General features: G+C 35.3%; 1 protein-coding gene across 6 annotated transcripts in view; it reads left to right on the top strand.

Annotated features, from left to right (window-relative positions):
- Window positions 1–23,319, top strand: part of IQCM (IQ motif containing M) — a 437,801-nt gene that overhangs the window by 280,763 nt on the left and 133,719 nt on the right. For 3 of the 6 annotated variants that reach the window (XM_054689959.1, XM_054689958.1, XM_037496397.2), the window contains one exon: window positions 484–889. The exons of 2 other annotated variants lie outside the window; for them this stretch is intronic. In XM_054689959.1, coding sequence (XP_054545934.1) covers window positions 484–587 — 104 coding nt within the window. In that variant the 3' untranslated portion in view covers window positions 588–889. Of the gene's footprint in view, window positions 1–483; window positions 890–16,618; window positions 16,701–23,319 lie in introns of those variants that run through there. One more of the 6 variants, XM_054689961.1, reaches the window with a different exon arrangement.

The raw sequence follows: 23,319 nt of genomic DNA on the forward strand, positions 1-23,319 counted from the left end.
TACTACCCCATTGGCAAATTAGCACTGTGTTGGATGATGATCACAGTAAACTATTGCTTTTATTTCTTATTTGGAAAGTAATCGTATACACAGAACTGCATCAACCACTATCAATACAAATAGGAGCTTACATTGATTTGAATAATAGTATTAGAATGAGTTACATTGTGATGCAAAACGATTCAGTACTGTTGCTCTTGCCATCAAACATATGTTGCATTAAATTTACTTCAGATGTACTGTAATTGGCAGAATCCAGATTCTGACATGCCTTTTCTCCACTCTGGTCTAACAGTAAATCTTGCTGAGTCTCTTGGCATGATATATAACATAACGTAATACATTTGAAGGTAATACAGTCGAATCTCTTATATATTCTAGCATAACCGTAATTGATTTCCTGTAATACTATTTCAAAAGCTTGCTGCATTCTGTCCTATTAATTACAAATGTAATAATGTAATTATATATTTTGTCTTACAGTGAATGGACATCCAGTACTAAAAAGAGCTAACATACGAATTGTTGGGAAGTTAGTAGCCAGATCTATGAGAGAACGGAAAATGAGGCAACGTTATTTATTGTGAGAAGTAGAATAATGTTGTTACATTAAGAGTTGAATAGCTATCTGCCCAAAGAGATAGTTTAATTGCCCATGGATTAATTCTGTATCAACAGGAATAAGTACAAGCCTAATTGCATATTCAAAGAACTTGGACAAGTCAGTCTGTAATTTGCAAATATGTTTGGATGAGCCACTTACTGCATCTTCTTCATAGAAACATCTACTTTGTCATAAGAAAATTGAAACCACATAGTGTCACGTTTCCTCTCACTGGACTTAAGAAAATTGTTCCATTGCCAATAAATATCTTAAAGAAACTTTAAGGTTCTTAGAACTTTAATTCTAAAAACTCAATTTTTTTTTGGCTATTGTTTCCCAAAATGTGCTTTAATCTATTTGATTTTATTAGCATAATCATAGTATTACCTTTTTTCCCTATTCTCATAGCTTACTCTAAAGTAAAAACCATAAAGTCAATATATAGTATTTCCAAGTTTACTTACTTTAATTCAAAAAATACTTGAAGCACAGTGGCTAATACCATACCAGTCCCTTAAGAATCTTGAATTTAATGTTATTATCTATCCACTTTTCATCTATCATCCATCTGTCCACCCATCTATCCATCCATCTAACTGTCCATCCATCCATCACTTTATGAGTGGGAGTAGAAAAAAGTGTAAGGCTACTGATTGAAAGAACAGCTTCTTTGTGTAGCATAGAGAGTAAATATGAAGAAAGGTGAAACTATATGACATGACAGCTGTTCCATTTTTTCAGTTCTTACCTCTGATGTATTACTTCTGTGAGTGTACCTTGGACAAATAAAATCTCTTTCAGGATACTCCATATAATAAACTTTGCTGTTGAGTTCTAAGGGAAGTCATTAGAATGACCTGTTTAGAAAAGTCAATTATAAGAATCATGTTAACTCAGGGCCTCACAAGAAGCAGAATGAAGGTGAGCTAAAAAACGTACTTATGTGCCAAGTAGAAAAAGTTAGCAGTAAAACATTTGATGGGAGGGGAAATATGTGATGACTAGATAAAATGTAGTGGTTAACTTAACCATGGAAATTATCCTTATTCTCCATGGTGATAATTATTAGAATTTCATTAGAAGGAGAAAGTGTTTTCTTTATTTCAATGCTGAAAATATCTGGAAAATGTACAACAAAAAGGGGAAAATTACACAGGTCAAATCCCCAATTGGTAACAGATCATTGACCTGATCATTTTGGTATCATTATTAGGATAAAAAATTAGTTAGACTTCTGCTACCTTTCTTCCAAAAAATAGGGAGTAAAGCACAGAGTTAGAAAGAAAGGCTCTGGCAACCTAAAATACAGGATTTCCTGATGTATGCTGTGTAATGTGTCATTATTTCAAATGGAAAATATATCTATAAGAGAAAATAATTTAAAAAAATATTATCATAGTTACCATATAAAATAAAATATAAAAATTAATTATGCTTATTAGCACCAGGATACAGAAGAAATTTATTTTTCCTTTGATGAAATGTGATTATTCTTGTCTCCTGTTTCCTACATTTGACAATTATTCTTGATTTTTAGCAAACTAAAGTAGAGCTACTGAATGTCTTTTAGAGGTATGGTCCTACATTAAGTTCAGGAACAATATGTCACTCTGGAGCTGTAGAAGACAGTATAAGGTCAGGGGAAAGAAGCCTTCACTTTTCAATAGTCAGTTTCTATATAAAAATTGGCACTTGGTGCTCATCAAAGAACAAGAAATATTGGCTATGCTCTAAATGTCCATTGTGTTTTTGAGCCAACTACCTGAAGGAAGTCATCACTTATATGTAAATGAACTGTCAATGGCTTGCCACTGTTGGCAATCACTGGACTGTGAAGGGTATGTCTTAATAAGAACTGAAGCTCTTCACAGACTTTGATTTACTGGAAATAAAATAGAAAAGTCCTCTGAGACTACAAAGGACACTTGTTTCAGATAAAACGTCTAGACAGTAGCAATATATTTAGGGCTTTTATTATAGCAAAACTGCAAATTAGAATAGAGTGGTGAGAAAGTTCCTGTGACCCAGCTGAGTTCTAAAACACTGCTTCTGACTAGAGTAATATAATCTTTAAAATAGCTAAGCCAAATTAAATAAAAGTGCATTCAGGAAAAAAAAAAAAGAAAATTCAAGATTCAGGTTTGTTGTAGCTTTTAAATTGTCTATGTCTTATGACATACCTCCTTATAAATCAAAAATTTTCTTAACTCATGCAGCTATTAGGGTAGTTGAAATAGCTGAAAGCCAGATTCCTATGATTCTGCAATATGATCTACTCAGAAAAATCTAGATTTAAGGTCATCTTTCCTTTCTATTCATTCTTTTACCCACTTCCATTCCAAAACATACCATCAAAATATTGAATCCTGTGTCACTATTAATTTTGTTAATAACAATGATACATTAACTTTGCAAAATACTTTAAAATTTAAAGTATAATTTCATACAAATATGAATTATGGAAGCTTTCAGAGGTAGAACAGTTTTATATTAACCTCTTTCTCCCAAAGCACACTATGTGGTGAGAAGTACATCAATCAGGACAGGTTAACAGTTCTTAAAAAACAATCCTAAAAATCCCATTGACTTAATAACTATTTCTTTTTTGCTCATTCCACAATCCATTGTGAATCAGCATGGGACTCTGCTCCATGCAACATTTAGAAAGTCAGGACTTTTCCATGTTGGTATTTAGGCATTCTTTTGGGTACTATGGCCATCTTTACATGCAGACATCCAGGCAGTCGACAGATAGTGTAATGTGGACAAAACATACCCACATTGTTACTTCAATTTGAACTTGGGACATGTCACTTCTACTTACATTCTATTGGAGGGGACTTGTGACCTGGTTCTAAATTCTAGGGGACTAAAAAATATGGTCTAGTCTTATGTTAAAAAGGAGAACTTTTTTTAAAGGAGAATATGCCATGCTTGACCTGAGAGAGTAAATTGCATTCCTTCTTATTTTAGAAAACAAGAAAAATTTCAAATGGCTGTCTTTGGATGATCATCATTGCAGTCTAAAATTGTATCATGGTATCCATGTTTTTCATTTTCTTCAATATTTTGGTGGTAATTCCCTTGTGTGATTCAGAAATCCCAAAAGTACATAGCATCAAACTAAAGGGAAACTATTTTTCTTTTTCATTTCTTAGATTGTGCTTTTTTTCCCTGAAAATGGAAGAATTTTGAGTTTTATTTTTGTTTTGGTTTTGTTAGTCAAACAAAAATCATGTCAAATAAATTATTGATATTTGCATAAGAACCATTCTTTTTATTTAAAATACCACCCATTTCCAGTTTAAGAAACTAGGTGATTATTGTAATATCATCAAACTTTTAATCTATAAATAATCAAGAAAGAGAAATATGACACATAACAATGGTATAGTACCTAGGCAAAACCAACTTACCTTTTCATAAGTCATTTATCATTTTATTCCAATGGAAAGATGTTGAAGAATTAAAAATTCCTTAAGTGTATAGAGAAAAAGAAATGATAAAGAATCAGAATTCTAAGTAGGTTTCCTGAAAGTTTTGAACAAATGGTTAACTTAAATCCACTCCCTTCAAGATTGCTATCCTTTTCTGGAATGATTATTTAAACTATGTGTTTTCTCCAGGTTTTTTTTTTTTTTTTTTTTTTGTGCAGATGTCATACATTTTGCTTGTTTTCCACATTATAAAACATTATCCAATGTAGTAGTAGTGATGATGATGATGATGATGATAATATAATAATAATAATAATAAATAATAATAATAATGCAAAAACTGTATTTTCAGCCTCCACTTATTAAAATTTTGCTTTGGAAATGAGTTCTGTTCTGTAAGGATAAAGGGCAAGCAAAGAGCATTTAATCTATTTATTTATCTATGTAATTGAGGCACCATGGGGTTTACAAACACTGTATGGGATTTAGAGAAAGGTTAACGCCTCCTCCTATGCTACCATATACCATCAAAGCACTCTTGGTCCTTCACCTTGGAATATTGCACCCTCCTCCTCACTTTGCTCCCACCCTCAATCTCCCTTCCTATTTAGCCTCAATTCTTCAAGCCAGAGTTCCAGTGTTTGTTTTGATTTAGTTTTGTCATAACTTTGTTTTTTTCCTCTATATATTTCACGTATGAATGAAACAATTAACCTTTATCTTTCTCCTTTTAACTGATTTCATTTAGCACACTCCCCTACTGTTTCATCTATGTAGTTGCAAAGAGCAAGCATTCATCTTTTTGTTATAGATGAATAGCATTTCATCATGTATATATACTAATCTTCCTAATCCAAGTCTTGGTCATTGGGCACTCAGGTTGTTTCCATAACTTTGCAATTGTAAATAGTGCTGCAATCACATAGGAGTGTATATGTCCCTTCAAATTGTTGTTTTTGTTTTTTTACTTTTCTGTGTAGATATTTCTGAGTGGAAGTTCTGGATCATATGGTAGATTTAGCTTTAGTATTTTGAGGAACCTCTATACAGAGCACAAAACATTTATCCTAGTGGAATACCTCATGGCAGATCTGGTGTTTCTGAGTCAGTTCCCTTAGGGTAGTCTCCTAATTCTGAGTTTCTTGATTTTGGCAAATAAGTTCTTAGAACGACACAAGGATTAATGCATGGATCTCTTTCTGCAATACCAATAACATTTTGAGTTGTCTGTATCTTTTACTACATCTCTTTATTATTAATATTAAGGTGGTGTCACTCTGCTGTCTGCAATTGAGAATCAGTTCTCTCTCCCATTCCATCCCTCTCTCTTACCCTTCCTTTTTACTAAACAAGACAAGAAAGACTCTACCAATATAAAGGAATTTTAAGTTATAATGCATTTTTTTCCAGAGGAATCATTTTTGTGTATCTCATAAGCACAAATGCCATGTGTCAGATCTCCTGGCATATGTGCCATTGTCCCAAGCAACTCCAGCCCCATGTTCTCCCTGCATGTAACTGCAGCTGCATCTTAGTTGAAAACATACTTGATGTACTAAACAGTCTTTCTCTAAAGTAATTTTCTGTAGAAGAAAATTCAAGAATATCAGAAAAGTAAGTTTATGTTTGATAACAGAATGATAATTTTATGAAACTCCAGAGACTTGACAGTTGCTTATAATCCATGAAAATGAAAAGGATGCAATAGGAAGAGATTTATCAATTTAATCTTTCTCCATTTTGACAACACATATATTAAAGATTAAACTATTTGTAAATTTAGTGCAGTTTCAATGATTATTTATGTAATGGTTAGTGTGGAAGTAAAATCTCATACACTTGGGTGACTAATGGAACATATATATTGACACTTTGCAATAAGTGAAATATGATTTTAAGAAAAACTGATACTGCCTTATGTAAATATGGGTCCCATAGATTTTCATCAGAAGCCAAGATACCTGACTAAACTGTAAGAGTCTGAAAATATATCTTTGAAGCCTCATGGGTGTTTCAGAGTCTCAAATAGGTGATTTTCTGATAAAAATGTGAGTTTATGTATAAAACTCTCTTACATTAAAAGAAAAACACCAAAAAAAAAAAGCCCTATGAAATGGAAATGTACTACTTTATAGAATTGAATAACTGTAGCAGGCATCACTTATGTGGTCTAAGGCCCTTATTTTACAAAGGCTGGAGCAGAGGGTTAAGTAAGGTCATTAGCAATGTAATGCCTGACCTGGGTTTGGCATGGGATCTTCTAATACCCAACACATTCTCCTTTATCCTATTCCTTATTATACCTCCCCACAAAACAAAGTGGATAATTCTTACAGAAAGAAGTAGAGTCCACAGTGCAGGACCAAAGGTGGCAACATTACGAAGGACCTATACTCCACTCATATAATGGATCCTCCTCCTGACTTTTCTAATCTTCTCTCCCCCACCCCCATACGCACACACTAAAGTCTCCTTTACTTGTGTTACCTCTTACTTGGCACTTTAGAGTAGGTTAGCTAATTTGGTCAATGAAATTTGTTCAAGGTATTAATGGATCTTAATGGCTTTGAGTATTAAGTTATTTGCATTTTAATAAGTCTGTTGTGCAAGTCAATTGAGATGCTTTCTGCTAATACTCATGTAACCATGGACTACTAATGTCATTGAAATACGAAAACATTCCTATCTAGAAATACTATTTTGTGTATTGGTTACATCTTATTGAGTGAGCCACTTAGCAAACCTATTGTGACCAGGTGATATATTATCTCAGGCTTTATGTAGGGGAAGTCCCTGTTTAATCTTGACTTCTAGAGCCTCTGACACAAACTCTCTGGGATAAGAAAACACAAAGAATCACATTTAAAATAAAACCTCATGTATTTTATGTAAGACAGTATACTAATTTCTCTTTCTTCAAAATATTTATTGGATTTCCCCTTGTCCTTTTCACTCTCAAATTCATTCTGCTTGTCTAGAATCTTATTACTTTTTTTTTAAAGTATACTTAAACATTACCTTTATTTTATTTTTTTAAAGATTTATTTATTTATTTGTTTATACAAGCACTGGGTACAGTCAGAAGTGCGGGAGGCTGAGAGAATTCACTGGAGCCAGAGTGGGGAGCAGAACAGGCAGAAGGACCAAAGTACACTGCTGAGGGGAGCAGCGGGTGGCAGGAGAGGTCTGCGCGCCATGTGGGACCCTCCTTCGGTGGCCGGGGATCGAACCGGCATTGCAGAGGCTGCGGGCAGCTCCGCAGGGCAGTGCTCAACCGCTGTGCCACTGGGGAGGCCCTAGAATCTTACTACTTTTAATCTAGACTCTGTTGTCTGTTTCAGAATTTTCTCAACTATAAATATGCAGTTCTCCAACCTATGTAGTAAGGCGATACCTCCTACACAAATCTATCCCATACATCCCTGGGTGGTGACCTTGTAAGCCTCAGCTGAGGTTCAATCCTTTGCCCTTCCATTCTGTGTTGTAAGTATTATGCTTCACCTTACTGCTTACCATCCCAAATAGCCATCTCCACCTTTAGTTCATGACACCTTTTTTCTCCACCTTTAGTTCATGACACCTTTTTTTCCCCTCCTTGCCTACTCAAAGTTTAGCTAATCTACTAAACTGTTAGTCCTAGAGGTACCTTAAAATATTTCCAAAAACCTCAATCATCTTTACTGCTCTTTTTTTTCCCTTTTTCTGCCAGTGTAAATTTGTCTGTGCCATTTAATTTTGTTCTTGGTGAGGTTATTTTGCACCAATTTATACTGGTCTCAATCAGTTGTCTATGTGTAAAACTTTTAACTTCAGAAAAAGGAAAAAAAAAACTCCTGAAAGCAAAGTTTATGTCATATTCATAAATCTAGCATAAGTTATGAGCAATACTCATTAAATCAAAAGGATTTAAACCAGGTTGCTCAATCAAGCAGAGTAAGTTAGCATGGGTTTTACTATGAACTCACACAATGCTATCTGGACTCCAACACACAAGTGACTGTCTCATGCATGCTTAAGAGTTGTTTTCAGAGTAGCACATAGAAGGTCATTACCTTTTCAAAATATTTGCAAATGAGAAGTAATAGCTTGAAAAGTAACAACAGAAATATGTTATCTAGTTCTATACCAGAGAACTATGAGGAAAAAACAGCAAGTAAAAAAGAAAGAAAAAAAGAACTTGAGAAATAAGATATTAGGTGATTAGAACTTTTGGATAAAATCCCTGTGTTAGAGTATATCAGTCATTCTTTTTCCCAAAGAGGATTAAAGTCTGAAACACAAAGTGCCATATTGGAAAAAATAAATTAAAAGTAATGTATTTTGTACTTCAGGTCTTTGAAGATAGGTAGTAGTATTATTTCAAAATTATCCTATAATTGTGATATATTATTATCTTCATAATATGGATGAAGAAACTAATTAAGGTTCAGACCATGTGGTTAGTTATTCCAGGGCTCAAGCAGTGGAGAAATTCAGGAGTGCCTAAATCTGAGCTGAATCTGTACCTAAACCTCTACCAAATCAAGTGATTTGGTAGAAAATGTGACTCTCCACATATTAAAGAGTAGTGGGGAAAGCTTTAGAAATTTGTTAAACTGAAATATCTTTTCTTCTTCACTGTAGCTCACCCTCCTACATTCTCCAGTCATAACTCCCCCCATCCCATTTCTCATAGATATGAGAACACACACATTAACTTGTAGGAAACAGTATTTGGTCCCTGACAAATTTAGAGTTTCATGAAAACCAAACAAAAAGAAAATCTAGAGGGAATGGTGAGACCAAAAGGCTCAATTTCCTATAATCACACTTCTGACTCCTTTTAGGTCCTTTAGCAGATGGACTTGGGTTTATTTGGGGGATTGTTGAAATCCCTAAAAGATGGGTACCATCAGGGTAGTTATCCACAGGGACAAAGCTTAGAGCAAAACAAATGTCTTACTTCCTAGGAACTGAAAATGTCAACAGGATAAGCTTAAAAATCAATCTGCTAGTTCACAGAAAGGATCAGAAAAAGTGTAAAGTGATCACAGATGCTCAATTTTCAGAGCAGACATGGTGTGGTATAAAGAAAGAGTACTCCTGGTAACTATCAAAATTCAATTTTTCTTTAGCTCAAGGAAGCAATTCTTTGGGGAAGGCAAGGTAAAGGTGTATCCATCCTCCAAGGCAAAACTGAGAAACATTCACTTGTCTGACTTCGAGGTAAAAAGGAAACAATACTACCAATGATGGTGAATATTTATGGAGTGTTTGCCATGTATCAGGCAGAGTTTTCAACTGTTTACATACATTATTTTATTTAAAACTCAAAATATTTAAGGCAAATTAAGCAACTGTAAATGCAAATCTAGAATTCAGAGAGGGGATTTGGCTGGAGTTGTAAATTTAGGATCTTCAGTGTGAACGTTAAACTATTGGATTGAATGAGGTTTCCAAGATTGAGTATGAAGAAAAGAAACCAGAACTATGGACTAGCTCTAGATTATTCCAATGTTCAGAGGCCAATAATTAAAAAAAAAAAAAGTCTAGCCAAAGGGACTGTAAAGATGGAACAAATTGGGAATCAAACTACAAAAGTGGATTAATCCATAACTCCACACTGATATGAAAAAATGATTAAATAAATAAATGGGGGAAAGGGAAGCTTTGATTGACAGTAAGTAGAATACCAACTAAGAAATGTTACTGAATTTAGAAAGTCACCATTTTGCAACTGTTAGAATAATAGATTAAGGCAAGAATCATCAATGGATCTTAAGAGGTTGAAAGTTTAATAAGAAACAGAATATGTACAGAGCCTCTAAGTGTCTTACTTGATAATTACAAAGAGAAATGTAGTAAATTTGCAGGGAGAAAGTTGGAGGAAGTCACTCTAGCCAAATGATCAGAGATGGTGTTATCAGTAGAGGGACAAGTCAGTGCCACACACCACTGGGTAAGGTCAACTGAAGAGGATACATTTTCATTTATGGCATCCCCAATCTGAAAAAAAATATCACTATAAAGGATATTAGTGGGATAATTGGTGAAATTTGATTAATTCTAAAATTGCATAATACACAATAACGTTGTCAGTGTTTCATTTCCTGATTTTGATTATTACATTATACATATGTTAAATAATGTAGTTTTGAGGAAATACACAGAAAAGAAAAGGAGTTAGGAGACCTGAGGTTGGTAATCGACTCACAAATGGTTCTGAGGGAAAAAAATTGAGTAAGAGAGAGAAAATGATAAACATGGAAAATGTTAGCAGTTGGTGAATCTGGATGAAGGGTATATGAGAATTCTTTGTATTATCCCTGAAACTTTTCTATAAAATAATTTCAAAATAAAAATTAAAAGACCCTGAGAACCAGTGTGGTGTGTGGTGGTGGAAAACCAAAGAATATGGTGCCAAGAGCACTGTGGCTGGAAAACAAGTGAAAGAATATTTCAAGGAGGAGGAAGCCAACAACTGTGCTTACATAGTTACATCCTGCTGAAAGAACAAATTAGTTTGGACTGAGATTTGACCATTGGATTTGGCAACATGGAGGTATAATTGAAGTGGGTTTAAGAAAGAATGGAAGGATGGAGCAAAAGCAAGCAGATAGCAATTATAGCAAACTTCTGAAAGAGTTTGTTGAGAGTAGAGGTAGCTAAAGGGTGATATATAATCAAGGAAGCATATTTTTAAAGCTTTCATTGTCACAGCATATTTTCACAAATCTAACCACTTTTCGTATGATTTCTGTTTTCCAAGAAAAAATATAATATGATTTAACTTGCATATAAATCTATATGCAAGGATTTTGATTATTTTTATTTCATTGCAGGTGTTATTTACTATGAATAGACAAAATTGGCATCCAATTTTATAAATGAACCAGTTCATAGAATTCTGTCCTTTACAGATGGATAAAATCATGTTTTTGCCAGACACACAGAAATTGGGGCAAGTAGGGGGACTTGTCTGACTTTGTAGAGATTTTCCAGAATCCTGTTGAAACCTTCAAAGGTATAGTAAACCAGCTGCATAAATTATATACATAGAATCGGTTCTGTCAGTTCTACTTGTTTTGCAATAATGTAAACACACTTAAAAAAAAAAAAAACAGCTACCAGCTTCCATATCTCTGGAAACATGCATTTCAAACATTTTATTGCTAATAAGCTTTTATCTGGGCATGGGACATGGTCATCACTTACCCCATGGAGAAATCACAGGGTAACCATAGGGTAAGGAATATCTCCCCATGAAGTAACTTATAATCACCTGCCTTTTCCTTCAGAAATGCTAGTACAACTTTATCTTGAGGCTAAAATTTCAGATTTATTTTTTCCACTCTAGACCTATAGTACTTGCAACATCTTGCAAAACCTCACTTGAAATTTTTTTGTTAGTAAAAATTTCAACAGAAACCTCTGGTTTGTTTTGCTTTATTTAATAAAGAAAAATCTTTATCTGTTCTGTAGCAAATTTATTTGTATGATATTAATGTACTTGTCCTACTGGATTATTGAGTTTAGGATACTCTAGTCACTGAAAGGAAAAATAAATATAAATTAACAGAATAATACACATAATTGCTACTATTCATTGAGAATTTGAAGCTCATGATTCTGCACCAAAATCCTATGGGTTAGGTTATTATTATCACATTACAAGAAATGAGGCAATTGTGGTTAAACTCAAAGTACCCAATGCAGGATTTGAATTGAGGTTGGGCTCTGCTTTTCTACTTTATGAGCTCCATCCTCACTTAATAATTTGTTTATGTGCAGTTCCATCTAATCTGATTATACTTCCTTAATCTTGCTTCTTGTGAATATCTACCGAGGCTTTTATTTTCAACAAGAGATAGTCTAAGATTCTAACTCCAAGTTTTTAAATGGTCTTTGAGCTAGAATCTAAAGAAATTTGAGAGAAAAATAATTGAAAAGCTTCAATTGAAGAAATGTATTCAAAAGGAAATCAAAACTAAGATAACATCACCCTATGTATCGCTATCTTCCACCGACCACTTCCTTCTCAGTGAGATTGAATTCCTAGTGCTACACTGCAGGTGTCAGTGTGTTGGGCATTATTTTCAGCATCTACCTGATTTTCAGAAAACTGACTATAATTAGACAGTATTAGCATTCCATACACCATGCCAAGCACATCAGAATCTAATGTACCTGTTCAATAGAGAAAATAATAGCTAGAAATATAGTTACTAAAAATGGATGGTGGCCTAGAATCATATTCATTTTTCCCCTTGTTAATAGTATCTAAGCTCCATAGTCACAGTATATTAACTCGTGCATATTCAACTTCTCTACTGGGGATAACAAAGGCTCAACAGATTCTCTGCTTCAATTAGCAAATTTTATATTTGTAAAAAAGAAAATGAAAAAATTCATCTTACAATTAACTCTTGCTGGGAGAACACAAAGCTATTTGAAGACTTCTCTAAGTATTGCTTTTCACACAACAAATATTTTCTAATGTAGTATTTTTCCTACAGGAAGAACTTGAGACATCTTAGTGAAGAAATAAAAGAAAAATGCATGTATAATTGCACTAAAGAAAATTTAAGTAGAATGAAATGACATTATTGTTGCCATATATATTTTTGTTTGCTTTTGGTCAGGAGTGTTTCTATTTGAAATTAATTGATGGGGTCAAATCTTAGGAATGAGTAATAATTGTTCAAACAATTAAAAAAAAAACTGTTTCTGTATGACTCTTGAGGTACCAACATGTAGAATAAGGCAGTTTTTGTTGACTATTTTGTAAGCTACCATTTTTCCATTCATTGTTTCATTGATACCCATAGTCATCTGAACGTCTTAATGTGATTTTCAAAGATGACTAACTTTCAGGAAAACCATTACATTGAAAATATCAATTCAGAATTGCATAAACTATAACATTATATAGTGCACCTGCCTTCTAATTTTTATAGCTACTTGGTCTACTCTGAAATTGTTAGTATAGTTTTATCATAGTCAATAATATAAAAGCAGTTATTCTAGACATTTTAGATATGCAGTATGCCCTAAGTAGACTGATTTTTTTATTGGAAAGTTGGTCAATTAACTTCAATTTAGCAAACGTTTGTTAAGCACTTATGCCATTTACTGCCCTGGGGATAAGACACAACACACAGTGAACACAAACAGTGCTCCCTGCACCTGTGGGTCTTCCATGACAGTTGCAGGGAACTGGTGGTGAAATAACACACTACACACGGATGCCACAAGGTTTCAAAGGAATACACCATATAAACCAAAATAGAAGTACAGCTTGCAAAGTGGGTTATGGCAGGAAGACAGTACTCAGCTGGGTGGTAAGTTAGGCTGCATTTAGAAGGTGACATTGAGCATGCTCTGCAGGTATTTGGGCAGAGCACTCTGGCTGGAGGGAACACACCTGAGGCAGAAGCATGCTAGTGTGAAGGAGGCCTTCAGGGCTGGAGTGAAACAACTGAGGGAAAAAGCAGTAGGTGAAAAAGTGGGAACTGTGTTTTGGGGAGTTGGAGGTAACTCATGGAGTGACTATCACAAAAATTATTGCTAGTGACGGGATGCCTTTGCAGATTATTGAGCAGAACAGTGCTGTGATATGATCCTGTTTTATGAGGGTTACTGTGGGTGCTGTGTGGAGCGTGGACAATAGGACACAGGCAGAGGCAGCAAGACAATTAGGAGGCTCCCCCAGTACACAGGGGAGAGGTTCCAGGAGCAGCACAGAATGGTCTAGGCCCTCCAGTTCTAATGGACCTATTAATGAGTTTGTGTTACCTATGAGGAGCAATTTTGCTGAAGGTATAATATTGTGAAAACTAGATATATTCATGTGAACTAGTTTTTAAAAATGCAATATAGCTAATAATGTGATATGAAATGACACTAGCTTCTGAGGGTATGTGTGTGGAGGGGTATGGAGGTACATAAACAAATATTTAATGTCCAGTGGTTCTGGTCCCAGCTCTGTCATTAACTGGCCTAGGGATTTTGGGTAAATTATTTAACCTCTCTGGGTCTCACTTCCTTTCCATGTAAAATATATTTAGATCCATTGATCTCGAAAATGTCTACTGTATTAAATGTTCTACAATATATGGTTTAAATTAATTCATATAATGATATTTATTGATTGTAGTCAATGAGTTAGATACAGAGTTTATGGTTTTTATGTAAAATCTATAAAATTAATGGAAATTTCAAGAGTAAGAGTACTTAAAAGGAATATTTTCATGCAGAAGGTGGACTCATCTAAGTGATTTTCAGCAACACTTCAAGCTGTTCTAATTATATGGTTACATAAAAATAACATCATAGAGTTGTACAGGGTTTTGGTATTTTTCCAACATACTATTTGATGTCAGTGTAATTAATTTTGGTATGGTTTCAAAGAATCATGCATTCACAGACTTCAGATTTTATTTTTTTGTAAATACTAAATCATGAAAATGTTGATAAAATTAGACAAAGTATGTTTATCCCAGACTATATTAATGATTTGAATTTTTCATGAAAAATCATGTGCACTACCCACTATCCTGTGAAAAGTATATAGAAATTTTATAAGTTAGTTGTCTTCACAAATTACCTTAAAAAAATTACATTACTTCTAAACTTCACATATGTAATGAAGTGTTTTACATTACTATAAAACTACATAGTAATGTAGTATTATTTGTTCAGATACCTCATATTAAATAAAATATAGCAACTGGTAAAATACTTAAGACTAATGGAGGAAGCATATTTGTTTCACATGTGTTTATGTCCAATATTTCAGCTCCATTTCCAGAAGTATATAATATGAAAATAATTTGTTGATATGTCCTTGTTCTCTCATACATAGACAGTCTGGTGTTCTATATAGAATGCAACTCATTCTTACAACTTATTGTGATGTACAGAATCTTATTCTATTTCTTAAATTAGATTTACCATACTTTTTGCCAATTGCTTTTACTTTATGCAAGACTATTTGTAGAAAACACCTAATTTTTGTGTTTTCCTGATACTCTTTAGATTTGTATCTTAGAAAACCATAAATGCTTCATTAGTACATGCAAAGATGTTTCTAATTAATATTGATGCTTTTTAATGTGTGCATTAGAAATTTTATAATGTGTGATATTAGAATTTGAAGACTCTTGATTTCTAGAAATCCTGTTACTGGGAAAATACTAGAGGAAAATATTTTTGGTCTCCCCAATTAATTAATAGAGTAGAGTCACTTTCTTAGAGATCCAGCCTCACTTCAAAAAGAATTTTGAAGCCTTCCATACAAAAAAAAATGCATTAGTGAATTAAACTTGAATAGCATGTATATAAATGTGAATGTATATGTGTTCTTGTGTGTATGTATATTTGTGTAAGTATATATTATATAGTTGATATATGTATTATAGTTATTAGGAATATCTGATATCTCAAATTTTCATGCAAAGGGAGTAAATATAATATAATGATTTCATATTTAATTCAATAAAAGTTTATAATTCTTCAAATAGTATATTAATGGTAATAGGTCATTATTTTTATTTCTCCTATATGTCATGAAACTAAAATCTTGTACCATCTTATGCCTGTCTATGAAAGCTGATTTGTATCTCTATGCCAAGTTAATATTTCAACAGGTCCACATAAAATTTTTAAAAAGTGTGTTATTTATACCAATGATAGGCTCTTATTTTGTCTTATCTGAAAATCTAATATGATTTTTCATCAATAGGGAAACTGACAGTTTTCTATATATTATTGTAAAGCAAATGATTCTAAACATTTGCATGTATGTCTGCAGAGCTTACATGTATGAGTGAGTAATATACTGAAGACTGTGTACATGTATTGAATTAGTAAGACAATGGAAAATGCCAGCTAGTCCATCTGCTTGACTGCAAATATAACCTTCTTATATCTTGCCTGAAAAATATCCTTAGGGAGAGATATTCTATGTCTCTGATAAATCATGAGTTAGTCAATAATATTTTTAAAATATCTAAAATAATCTTTACTAATATAATTTGAATATCTTTTCTACTCATTGGAACATCCATTAACTGTATACTTTCTTTTAATTTAACAAAACCTCATTTGGCCCTCAAATTTACTCATGGTCCCAATTAAGATCACTCAGCTTTGTCACTGTTTCTTCTAGGTGATGGCTGGTCACCAATTCCAGTAAAAGTATTTCTAGCAAGAGGATTAGTAGGACAAGCTACATTCTATGCTACTGCTGTTGGTGTTAATAATGGAATTGATATTTATATTTTTTTTGTTATCAGCCATTTTATTATCTCTAATCTAGCTGATTTTCCTAGTAGGGTGACCCTATCTTTTTTTTAGCTTTGAAGGCTCAGTGTGCTTACTTAAAGCTCCAGGGATCAGGCCATGGATGCTGCAATCCCTGTTAACAGAAGGGACGATACAATGTCTTTATTTGTTCGACTATTGGCATGAGGATCCCAAAATGATTTAGCAAGGATGATGAAAGCATCCTCCTTTTGGGAACCAGACAGTTTTTGCAAGTGAGTCACTGGGAGGATAATGACAGTGGTCATGCTTATTTCCATCTTTTGTTTCCTAGATCATGTGTTCTGCTTTTCAAAGACATGTAATGGCTGCTTCAAAATATAGACCACATGAAGGACAGGACCCTGACCATGCAGGTTGTTATCTGTAGGCTGGCATTTAAGAGACTATTTTATTTTATTTTAAAATATTTATTTATACATACAAAAGCTGGGGTGCAGGCCAGAGATGCCGGGGGGTGGGGGTGAGAGGATTCACTAGAGACAGAGTGGGAAACAGAAGAGGCAGATCTATTGAAATACACTGCTGAGGGGAGCAGGGGGTGAGGTAGGAGAGGTCTACTGCACCATGTGGGTAGCTCCCTGGCTGGCCAGGGGTTGAACTGGTGCTGCAGAGGCTGCGGATTGCTTCACAGTGCGAGTTTAACCCCTGTGCCACCAGGGAGGCCCTTAGAGACTATTTTCATGTTTGTTTTTTGTCATTCTGGCTATTTCAGGATGACGTGTTCATGGTAAGAATAAAGGTGGTGTATAGGAACATATCTTCCCTGCAAAACTGGCCCAAGGTTATGGTACCAGGATTCGTTGATGATAAATCAGACACTATGTAATGCCTTCTATAGTGTTGGTGTTACCAAGCAATGGGTTTGCTACTCAGGGTGCACAGAGACCAATTTGTAGGACATCAGGCTTAAAGAGAGAGACTTTCTTGGAAATTGGCAAAAATGTAAGAGGTAAACTCAAATTACCCCACACACAACTGGAAATGAGATTATATGTAGGTTTTGGGAACCAGGAGTGAAAACAAAGGAGCTAAATTTTATTACTTAATGAATGGAGTAAGGCCAAATTGATGTGGACTTGGCTGAAGTTCACAGGCTACTTACAGAGAAGTTCATGCATTGGAGAAGTATGAAGAGGCTTTTTTTTTGTATGACCAGTTTTGAATTTCTGTTGGTGGGTCCCTCACCTCTGTGTCGCCCCTTCTTCTGAGTTTTATCACCCAACTCCAGCAGCCCTGGGAGCTCTGCTCAAAGTTAGCTTCTGCTTGTTCAGGCTGTGTCGGATAAGCTGTCTGTGAATATAAGAAAGTTAGATAAGTTTATTTTTTCTTTTTTTCCTTTTTTTAAAAAGATTTCTTTATTTATGCATACAAGAGCTGGGGGACAGGCCAGAGGTGTGGGGGTGTGAGAGGATTCACCAGAGACAGAGCGGGGAACAGAACAGGCAGACTGACTGAAGTACACTGCTGAGGGGAGCAGCAGGCAAGACAGGAGATGTCTGCTGCTCCACGTGGGTTTCTCCCTGGCTGGTCAGGGATCGAACTTGTGCTGCAGAGACTGTGGATTGCTTATAATGCAGTACTTAACCCCTTGCGCCACCAGGGAGGCCCACATTTATTTTTCTTTTGTGCTCAAGTTTCTGAAAGTAATTTAACCATTTAGCTTCAGTTTTAGGGCTGGCGAACAAGTGAGGATAAGAAAGAGAAATTTAAATTGGGAACTGTGTTAGCCTAATGATTCTGAATTCCTGTCCCTTCCAGGGGTGTTTAAAAGGTGTCAACTTCCTTCCATGTGACTCTTTGGTGTCCAGGAGGGGCACCATACTGAGCCTAAGTGAATGGGGTTCAGTATTAGCCTTTGTCATTGGCTGGCTGGCTATTCAGTTGTTCAGTTGAAAGCTTAGCTCTGGAGAAGAGTAATTCATTGTGATGGGTCTATTCACAGCTTCCAGGTGTGCCCCAGGTGTGCTCCAGGTATGCCCATGAAGCCATTGCAAACACTGCAAACACTGTAGTGATCAGCAGCAAGTGCTGGCTGATAGCCACAGGCAAAGTTGTCCTGCCCACCTGCTTACTCAGTCCTCTCTTCTCCTATTGTGACTTTGCTATCAGGCAGGATTTGCTAGAAAACCTTCATGGCGTCCCCTTCCACTATTGTCCTTACTAACAGGGACTCTTTCTTGTCACATGGCCAAGCAAAAGGGTTGCTTGCATTGCAATCTGTATCTGCTGCAGAACCTTCTTTAACTCTGGGCCCAACACAGATGATCAGGTTTCCAAATCATTTGATAAATGGGTCAGGGCAATGTTCCCAAGTATTGTATGTGCTGTCCACAAAACCCAAAGTGAGCCAGTAAGCACTGTGCCTGTTTCTTAGCTTGTTAGTCTCTCCTAAAGAAATAACAATTTGTTCTTTATGTGGTAAAAAGTAGGGAAATTAGCTATCAGTCCTTAGGCAAATGCAATTCCTGCAGAACCTCCTTTATGATAGGTATTCAAAAAAGGCACTTACCAGATCAGTAGCCACCTGCTTCCACAGGCTGGTTCGTATGTTCTAGGAAATACACTACACCCTGCACAGCGACTACTTTGGGGCTACTGTTTGGTTCAGTTTGCAGTTGTTCGCTGAATTCCATGATCCATTTGGTTTTTAAAGACACCAAACTAGTGAATTTAATGGTGATATAATGAACCACTACCTCTCATTATTTCAAATCTGTAAAGGAGGCATTGGCTCAGACTTTTCACTCAGACTGGGTTTTTGCTTCTAATTTAGTGTTTCAACTGAATCCGGAGCTAGTTCAGTGGATTTTCTTTGGATTTTTTTTTCTATCTACCTCTATGACTCTTAATTTACAAATTAGGGAATGAGATGTTGATTAAATCCTGTTTGATTATATACTCAGTGAGTAGGCAGATAACTGCTGCGCAAGTTCATGGACCCTATTTTTCACCAGACCTTCCAATACTCAACTCTAACAGGATGTCATGAGGGTTTTATGTCTTCTGATGATCAGTGTCCGTTCATATCCTTTATGCAGCAACCACTGCAATATATACATATATATATATATATATATATATATATATATTCATTTCCTCTGACAAATGTTGGTACATCACACTAGGATAAGATTTGGAAAATAAGACATTGTATGTGTTTATTCTGTCATTGCCGGATTATTTCTCAAAGAGACATAATCTCCTCTTCAGTCAGTGGTGTTTGGGTTTGCTTCTGTTGGTAACTGAGCAAAGAATTGGAATTTTCTATTCTTTAGATTGGCTTCAGGCTTTGCTTACCTGCCTTTATTATTTTTTGACAGTATAAGTTAAGCAACACTATTCTGCTTGTTAAAACAGTAGGGTCGGGTTGCCATAACTATAGCTATTTTCTTCCTAGTATGGTAATAACTGGAATCAGAGGTCATGTACCCTCCAATGACCAAGTGATATTATCAGGACTTCTCTACTTCAGAATCCTATCATCCTCATTGAGGCCATGGGGCCAGTTATTTAGTTGATACCCATGCTGTCCACAAAGGACAGCTGCTATTGAATATTGAATTTTTCAGTGACGCCAGTGTCCCACACACTAGCCATTCCTCAGCATTTGAGTAAATCCTTATATTTGAATATCCTTATCTCCTGCAAGAATAGTAATTTTTGTCTCATGTTATAAATCCATCCTAGCATACACTCCTTTCTGAGACTTCTAACACTTTCCTCAATACACTGGCAGGGTAGTTCTGATAATTTCACTTCAGTCACTTTCATTATTCCATGCTTGAAAAAATAAAACCATCAGTTTCTTAGATCTGGCTATAGGTGACCTTGCCAGGACGTTAAATCTTGTGTCATGAGAAAAGGTCCCGCACCAGTAAACTCTCCCTTTTTTAATCTTTTTCTTTGCATCTTCTGGGTCATCACTCCTAATATCTGTTCTCATATACATTCTAGCCATGTCTTAAAGTCATTTTGGTGATAATCCTTTTCCTCTCTCAGCAAGAACATTTTTTTCCCCAACTGGCCATATTATGCCTTAATTCTAGTTATCTGGAAGCACTGAGGTGGATTTTCAGGGGGATAAACACAGCCTTATGAGGCATCTCTGTCAGGTGAGACTTAAACATAGTTTTTAATAAAATAAGACTGTTACTTTTTGCAAAGGAGATAAGTCCTCCTCTGCCAGCCTAATGAGCTCAGGAGAATCTGCACATTCACACTTCTCAACTATCTTCACCTAGATGTTCTAAAATATCAACAACTGTAACTCTGATGTCAAAATGCAAAACTTGTAGGGGCTAAAGTTTCCAATTATTGCAACGGTTAGCAGCAGCCAACCTACTTCAAAATCCTGTAGTTACCAGTTATCATGTCCTTTAAGGCTAGAAGTTTTGCATAAGTCAGTGCATTCCTTTTTCTATGTATCCATTACAGTTCACGCGTCTGAAACCACAGTAATTATGGTGTCACCGCAATACCAAGATTTAAAACTATCTCATGCAGAAAAATGAAAACATCTCACAACCAGCATTGGTATCTTTAATTGCTCTTTGATTTATGAATGATTGAGTTCCAGAATACTGTGTTGAGAGAGTACTTTCTAAGTTCCTTCAGAAACAGATCCTAAGGGAAGGATTTCAGTGCAAGTAGTTAATTTTGTAGGTAATTTCAGAAAACACAAGTGGAGGAGTCATGATGAGAGGCAAAGAAGGAAGCAATAAAGGGTAAATTAGCAAGTATGTTATCATCATGGACAAGCAAGTGGTCCACTGGGGAACTTTAGGACACAAGCAAGCTGAGGCATTTATCCGCTAGTTTTCTCTCTGTCATTGGATGGTGCATTTTTTGGTGGATATGGCCTCATGACAGTTCAGAGTTCCCTACATAAAGGCCTGGTATATATTCATAGCCAGGAAAATAAAAATCATTTAGAGTTTCAGGTCTCTAACAATTGCTATTATTGAAACAGACTCTTCCTTTGCCTCTATGGTAACATGCTCTACTGGTTTGAGAGATTGCTAACTTCAGCATTGTTCCTCTAATTTGATCTTGCTCTCATGTTCTTGAAACCATTTGCCTGCTAGATATTATTATTCACAGAGCTCACACATGTGTCTGAAATACAGCATACCCAAAACTCTGCTCCTATACTCCTACCTTCTAAAATGGTTCCTCTTTCTATATACCCTGAATAGGTGATTGGCACCTTCATATTAGCTGTCTTAATCAGAGAACAAAGGTTATTCTGGCCTTCTCTCTTTCTCCATGTCTCTCTTTCTACATTTACCAATCACTCAGAACTGTCCTTGCTATCTTCCAAATCTCGTTTGAATCTTTTAAATCCGTATTTTTTTCTCCACCCACACCACCCTAGAGCAGACCATCATTATTCTTACCTGAATTACTGTTGCAAAATCTTAATTGATCTCCCTGCTTTCCACTCAATCCTTTCACAGTGCAGCCACTGTAAATTTCCAAGGGTAAGTTTGATAAATTGTTCCCATATTTAAAAACTGAAATAATCTCTCACTGAATTTAAAATGAAGACCTCGTCCCATTAAGGTAATGATCAAGGTCTTTTGTGATCTAGTCCCTGCTTCTCCCCATTGTCAATTCTTGTCACTTACTCTTGGGGACTGGACTCCAGCGTATTCAACTTCTTTCGTCTTTACTGTTCTCTTGAACTACCCCCTCCCCCACCACATATGCACACATGTATTTTCTCTGCTTATAGCTCTCCCTTTCTGCTCTGCACTCTGTCTTGACCTTGAAACTTGGAATCCATTCTTTACATCCCAATTTAGACATTTCCTCCTGCAAATTTTCACTCCTTGCTTACCTTGAATGGTTTGGTTGGTTAAAAGTACTAGTACTCCTATTAGTAATCTTTACTTCCATATCAGAATCTGTCATATTTCATTGCAATTATTTTTAACTGACTCCCTCTCATGCTGTCCTGTATGACTTGTTTGGGCAGCAGTCATGTCTTTCTGAGTCTCTTAAATTTTTAGCGACTGGCCATAGTTTCCCAAATATACTAGGTACTGAGTAATTGTCTGTCTATAAAAAAAGTTACTCTTTCATGGTTTAAACAAAGTTAGTGGTCACAACACACTGCACTTTATATTTTTCTCAATCATCACTATTTCTTCAATGTCTAGTGCAGGCATTAGGTAAATTTTAGTAATTTAAGAAATGAAGATCTCATGATATTGATTAATAATGATAACAAGCATGCAACACATTGCCAATGCTAGACAAAAATACCTAGTAAGAATCTTGTTTGTGCTCGGGGGTATAGAAGTTATTTTTTGCATATTAATGTCTTTCCTCTCCTTAATTATGAATGCAGTGGTATCAAGCAAATGTGAATTTCTGAATGAATTCAGGATGAAGGAATATTTGTTAAATAATGTCTGAATATTTCCCTACTTATTGGGGGGAAATAAATAATTCACATACTCAAACTTGAAAAAAATGACAAATCCTCATAAAACCAATGAAAATCATTACCATTCCAAGATTCAGTGGTGTATTTTAAGATAAGAGTTGAAGAGACATCCTCAGGGAATTATCTTAGCAGGGAAGCCAAAGAATTTCCCCTATAAACTTTTTGCTCCATGGAACTGAATGTTAAATAGCTTCATGGTTAGAAAATGTATTATCCTTCTACTAGTTAAATATTTCTCTGTGGCTTGGATTATCAATTCCTAAATCTGTTATGACATGCTCCTCAGAGTACAGCCCAAAGATGCTTCTGTGGCTTTCCTTCATCCTTGGGAGGAATGTCTGATAACTTTTAACCAATTCCTTCATGTCTTTGTTTTCCGTCCTGGAAAACATATGGTCTTTTTTATCCAAAGAGAGTTCCTGTCAGGCAATTGAGAGACCAGGATGTCCTGTTTTAAATTGGTGTTATCTGGTGGGAAATGTCACTTTTTGAAAATATCTCTTATTCTCTCCTGTTTGTTT

This window comes from Talpa occidentalis, unplaced genomic scaffold (assembly GCF_014898055.3).
Source record: "Talpa occidentalis isolate TD23 unplaced genomic scaffold, MPIMG_talOcc4v2.1 talOcc4.8, whole genome shotgun sequence".
Classification (NCBI taxonomy): Eukaryota; Metazoa; Chordata; class Mammalia; order Eulipotyphla; family Talpidae; genus Talpa; species Talpa occidentalis.